The 6,541-nt window shown below is 27.9% G+C and overlaps 1 protein-coding gene across 4 annotated transcripts in view; it reads right to left on the bottom strand.

The window, feature by feature from the left end:
• Nucleotides 1–219: 219 nt before the first annotated feature.
• Nucleotides 220–6,541, bottom strand: part of LOC101240170 (uncharacterized) — an 89,958-nt gene continuing 83,636 nt past the window's right edge. For all 4 annotated transcript variants that reach the window (XM_065787778.1, XM_065787777.1, XM_065787776.1 and 1 more), the window contains one exon: nt 220–556. In XM_065787778.1, coding sequence (XP_065643850.1) covers nt 520–556 — 37 coding nt within the window. In that variant the 3' untranslated portion in view covers nt 220–519. The remainder of the gene's footprint in view (nt 557–6,541) is intronic.

The raw sequence follows: 6,541 nt of genomic DNA, 5'->3' as shown, positions 1-6,541 counted from the left end.
TTTAAAAAATTGGAGGCCTCTACTAAGAACCTATTTTTTGGGCACCGAGCGCATGAACGCAGCTGTGCCAGGGTTAATCTGGCATTGCATATGTGCCGTTAAAATGTCACCCAAATCATGTATTTATCTTTTTTTTTTAACTTTACCTTTATATCGAATCTATTAAACTGCGAATATTGAATCTAAGATACTAAATACTATAAAAAATACTAAAAGAAATACAAAAAAATAAAACTATTTAACGATACTTTTATGATTACACAGTTTGGAAACAAGTGTAAACTATGACGCAATAATTATACACTTGAACACATTATCGTTTACAATTAAATGAATTTGTGCGTCCTTTGCTAAATTTGTAAAAAAGCAATATTTAACAAAAATGGTCAAATATTTAATGGTTAATCGTCAATCATTTAAAGCTCCATTTTATCTGATGCAATATGTACAAATAATTTATTATGTAGTACCCGAGATAGACAAAATCCAAGATGTTATCGGTTGACAGAATCCAAGACGTCATCGGTTGACAAAACTCAAAATGTCATCGGCTGTGCTAAAGTGTATGTATATATATATATATATATATATATATATATATATATATATATATATATATATTATCTATTAAAATTACATTCCTTTTAAGGTAATGTTTGAAATTCAAAATAAATATTAAATAATGTAACACAAAGAATTATTGAATAATAGTAACTTATTTAATATAGAGCGATTGTAAATTTTAGGCTAATATATAGTGTATTTAGGCTAATATACAACATTTTTTTAAAAATCAAAAATTTCCTAAAAATTTCTTGCTTTTAAGAAAAAATATTGAAAGATCTTTACTTGATCTTTAAATATTTTTTTCCTTAATACATTGTGTACTAAAATTTATCTCAATATTATTATTGTTTTATTTGTTTTATTTCAAGTAATATACTTTATAACCATACATTAACTGGTGCCAAATAAGAAACGTGTGATAATATTAAAAACGTTATTAAAAGAGGCAGATACAAATTGGTCATCTTTTATTTAATCATTTTCATCTATTTATTTAATGTCTTTTATTTAATCATTTTCAACTACTTTATTTTCTTTTGTCTCTGTTAATACTTCTACTTTAAAAAATTCCACATATTTCATTAATAATTTTCTCTGACTTTTCAGCACAATATATATAGTAGAGATGTTACGAATAGTGACTTTGCCGAATACCAAATATTTGGCTAAGCGCTCAGCCGAAGCACCGAATATTCAGTATTTTTTTTCGGACACCTAATTTTGAAGACTCCGACCTGCTTCATTGAAGTGGGTACATCAACTACGCTGTGTTTTTGTTCATTAGCAACTAGGCCGTGTCACAGCAAGTATTATATGCTGACTGCTACATCAAATTGTTTTAACTATAGTATTGTATAAAAGTATCATACTCTTGAAATCATTCAAAAAGACTTCAAAAATAACAAGCTCAGGTATAACTTGCATTTCTGAAGGAAATTTTAGAAGTTTTTTTATTAGCGACTATATATTTATCTATAGCGAAGGAAATTTTAGAAGTTGCTATAAATGTCAATTATACGGTTGCTTTTTTTTTATTGATACTTGTTCTAAAACTAATTTTAACTTACAACAAGCAAAACAAAACAAAAAGTTAATAGCTTCGAGAAAGAATATATCATTGAAGAGTTAATCCCTCTCAGTAAAAGGCTGCTTGTCACCAATGAATCATCACCTGTGATAATTCGTCTCTACTTTGTAAAAAAAAGAAATGTAAACGATTAAACCAATCTCTATAAAATAAAATAGTATGCATACGTATCAAGATGCGGAAGCGAAAAGTTCGATTTCAAATGAAATTAGTTTTCGCATGGAACTGTTTGCTTTGACAACAAACCCGTAGCAATGTAAATTTGACAACAAACCCGTAGCAATGTATTTAGTAAATGGCTCATTTTGAAATATGTTTAACTTATTAGGAATTCGCAATCAATTGCTATTATTAAACAATGAAAATGCTTTTATCAAAACCTTATACTTTAAGTGTCAAATATGCCAATTATTTTTTAAAACAAAAAAATAGTTATGTAATTCGTTTTTATACGGCATTTTTTCGTATTCGGCATTCGGCCATATACTGAAGTAAAAAAAGTAGCAGAATAGGCCGAATACCGAATAGTCCCCGAATATTTGTGACATCTCTAATTATAGAGGAAAAGGCAAAAAAAAGGGCACTCTTGTTAATATAAATTACAATATCTTGATATTGGTACAATATGAATATTATTTAATTATACAAATATTATATATTAATATATATAATATTAAAGTGACCAATTTTTGATTAAACTTTGCGGTCATTATAATAAAGATCAAAGCCATATTAAATCAAATTTAGACAAGTTCCAAACACGTTTATATTTTTCAGTTCAGTATTAAAGAATGATAAACCTTTTGATAAAAAAAATTTGCAATTATTTCTATCTAGAATAGAAGATAGTATCAAGCCTTGGAAAGTCATTCTCTTGCTCTACAGTAAAATACAGGTAGGATTCAATAAATACATCTGCGTATACCCCCCTACTTTTAAATTAAACAATTATACAATTAAAAATAGATGAACTTTGGCTTGAAAGTAACTAAAAAGGCATTGGTTTTATTTCACACCGTAGCGGAACTAATTTATTAAGAAAAAATATCCACCAGAAACGTTTTGCATTTTTGAAACCACGAACTTAGAATTATAAGTGACTTCCAGAGATAGTGCAATCTCTGGAAAACACTTATCTTTAACACCAAAAATCCATGACTTGCCTGTTTAGCCTCCCCTCACCTTTTAACTTTAAATTTTGTAATATTGATACTGGTATCAAATAAGTCTGTTCTACAGAAAATACAGTGATTGGAGCCTATATATAGGATCAATATATAGCTAAAAAATGGGAAAATTTTTGAAAATGTGGAAAGAAGAAAAACATATTTTATTTTTTTGTTGTTTCTTAAAATAGATCGAAATTTATCGGAAAAATCAATTTATCCAAAAAAAAACTTTTATTGTTCAGAAATGGCAACCAAGGAAAGTTTAAAACCTAATTGACTGGGGTTGTCAACTTTACGAGGTCACGACATTTGAATGACAAGTAATGTTTTTACTAAATGAGAATTTTATAGTTAAATTACAGACGTTTTAAAGGTAAAATTTAAAAAAAAATAGTATTATTGTCACTCCCCTTACAAATACTTGGACCTTGGGGCCCTAATTTGATGGTAAATTATATTAAAAAATATTTAAAAAACATTTCAAAAATTAGTTAGTGTTGCTCATATCGTTTCAAAATGTTAAACATTAAAAAAAGTCACAAAGATAATAGAGCTTTTGTTTACCTAATTTGTTTTAGAAAAGGATCAGACAGAAGTTTAAGAGGAAAGTTTGACATTAAACAGAATACATAAGTTCTTTTTAAAATCATTTGATTTAAACAATGAAAACTTTGATAATGGCATTTGTAGTTAAATGTAGAAAAGCATTAGAAAGACTTGAAAATGGAGATAGAAACATTATTCCGAGTAAACCGTATGAATTTCTCAAGTCAAAGTTAGTATTCTTACCAGTAACCAATCATTCTGTGTTTGTGATATCTGTGAAACTGTTCGAACGACCATTAATCTATTTTCAACATATGAAAAAGAGGAAGAATCAAGTTGGGAATAATAAAGGCATCATCAATTAGAATAATAAAAAAATGTAATAAGTGCAGGGTCATCATTGACAAGGATTACCCCTTGCACTCTCACAAAGAGTAGAGAAAATTTAACAGAAGGTAGGGCAAACTTTTTATTCTTAATCTAATATTTCAAATATGAAATTTATATAAAATATTTGAAATAAAAAAACTGAAAACCTAGATAGGTTTTCAATTTTTATTTTTATTAGAACACATTTTATTTTATTTTTATTACAACACAAGGTATCAAACTGCAATACTCAAAAATATTGAAAAAAAACTTTGTGGAGAAGGAAACTAAAATCAAGGTTGCTGCCGAAGGTAAAGTACTTGCCGTTGAACAATTGAAAAGCTCTGCAAAAGCACTTTTTCCAATTGAAAAAATCACCTCAAAAAAGAGCCAAAGTTCTTAGCACATTTAGAAGGGGAGAGACTTATTTGAAAGTATTGTAAAAGAGAAATTAAGTGAAGAAGGTAGAAGATTTTTAAATGATTATTTTGATGCAACAAATAATTTTTGAAAAAGATTCCAGACAATTGGTTTATTTTAAAAATATTAAAGGACTTGTTGAGACAGTAATAAAGAAGAGAAAATTGTTTAAAGCTTATACTTTAAAGCTGTTCAATAACGTTAGAGGCAGAATTTATAAACTTTGTTTAAATAATATATAAAAAGTGACAAAATACCAAAAATAAAAAGTTGAGCTATGAAAAAGGAATGAAAAATACAAAGACGATAATTTAAAGAAATTTTTGATATTGGCTCAGCAGTTTAATGTGACTGAATCTTATTCAAATCTTGAGAAAATTATCACTAATTTGAAGCTAAATGATTTTAAATAAATTGGCCAATACATTTTTTGGAATTGAAAGTGCAGCATTAATAACGCATCCTTGTCCTTGGTGTTACACTAGCAAAGAAAAAATGAAAGATTTTCAAACTCATGGTGAGCTCAAAACTCTGATCCATTCATCATCCATTCATCAGCTAATGCTGTAAAGATTTAAAAAAAGAATCCAAGCTTTTAGCTGCATCTTATATTAACTGTGTTAACCTTAGCTAGTTGATCTGCCTGATGACATAAAGGTTAATGAAATTTTTGCTCCGATGGAACTTTATCTACACTGTAGAAATACAAGGAGAATTTATGGTAATCTTGAAAAGTATTTGGAATTTATGAAAGCCACATTAACGCCAAACCAGTGGAACCAAATTTTAGGTTTTCAAATGCCTAAGCTGCAGGGTGGTCAATTTAAAGGTGGAGAATGTTTAAAAGTGCTAAAAAATATTCATGTTCAGAAGAATTATTAAAATCTTCCAAACTGGAAAAAGATGAACATATCATTTCTATAGTTAATTCCTTTAAATGTTTAAAATCTGTTAAAGTTGCATGTCTTCGTTCTTATTTGTTACATGAATACGAGTCAATCATTAAAGAGTACAAAGAGGATTATGTCAAACTTGGCCTAAAAGTGCCACCAAAAATGCATGCTCTTATCAAGCATACATGTAAACTTCTTTCACTTATGATGTCAAATTCCAATACAAATAAAGGATTGGGTTTTATTCTGAACAAGCCTCTAAATCTGTTCATTGCAATTTTAAACAGTTTTAGGAGAGTGGATACAACGTTTTTAGTAGTCTTAAAGACTATTCGCAAAGCCATTGTTAAATCATCCAAAATACCTTCTTTAAAACAATTTTACTTTAAAATTAAATGTTATAATTTTTATGTGTTTCCTTTAGAAGCTATTGTTGATTGTAAATGGAAGTAAATATAAATGTAGACAATAACTCGTGTTGTTTAAACCATTCTCTAATTGAAAAACAATTGAATATATACCAAAAGACCAACTTCAAGATTTTTTGTTGTTCAAGATAAGTAACCTCCAGATATGTATTTTCACACTTTTACAAATAATACGTTTAAAAACAAAATCATGGTGATCAAGAGTTTGGGAACAATATTATCAATTAGAGCCCCAAGATCAAAGCATTTGTTAGAGCCCCAAGGTCTAAGTATTTGTAAGGGGAGGAGGCAATAATAGCATCTTTTTTAAAAAACTCTACCATTATAAACAAGACTATAAATCATCTGTAAAATTATCATTTAGTGAAAAAAATATATTAACGTTCAAAAGTTATGACCTTGTAAAGTTGACAACCCTCTCAAATAGATCATCTTGATCACCATGATTTTGTTTTTTAGACAAATTTATTTTTCCAATGAAATTTGATCTACTTTAATACTACAAAAAAAAAATATTTTTCTTTTCTTTTTCCAAATTTGGGACAGTTGGGACAATTTTTCAGCTATATATTGTTCCCAGGCTCTGATCACTGAATACTTTGTAAAACATACTTATATTGATACTGATATCAATATTACAAAAATTAAAGCACCATTTCTGGAAGTTACCAAAAATGTATGACCGGCCAAATAAACCCCCCTGAACACCAAAAATGTATGACCGGCCAAATAAACTTTCTTTTGAAAGATGTTGACAAAATATTTTTTAAATTTAGTTTATAATTGCACAAAATATTGTAGTTTCCAAAATGAAAACCGTTTCTGGTAGCCTTTTTTTAAAAAAAATAAATTTTATCTACTATGGTGGATTTAATTATTGAGAAAAATCACCCAGCATGACCTATGATTACACGCTGGGTCCTTGGTCCTGCGTATGACTAAATGACATTAAAAGAAAAAAGTATATCAACATGTGTCTCAAAAGAATCTTGTAGTGTTTTCAGAAAGAATAATGATTTTGAATAAAAAGAAATCATTTAAATTTAATATACAAAAATTAAA

The sequence above is a fragment of the Hydra vulgaris genome, chromosome 01 (assembly GCF_038396675.1).
Source record: "Hydra vulgaris chromosome 01, alternate assembly HydraT2T_AEP".
NCBI classification, from domain to species: Eukaryota; Metazoa; Cnidaria; class Hydrozoa; order Anthoathecata; family Hydridae; genus Hydra; species Hydra vulgaris.
This window is presented reverse-complemented; position numbering and strand designations above follow the sequence as displayed.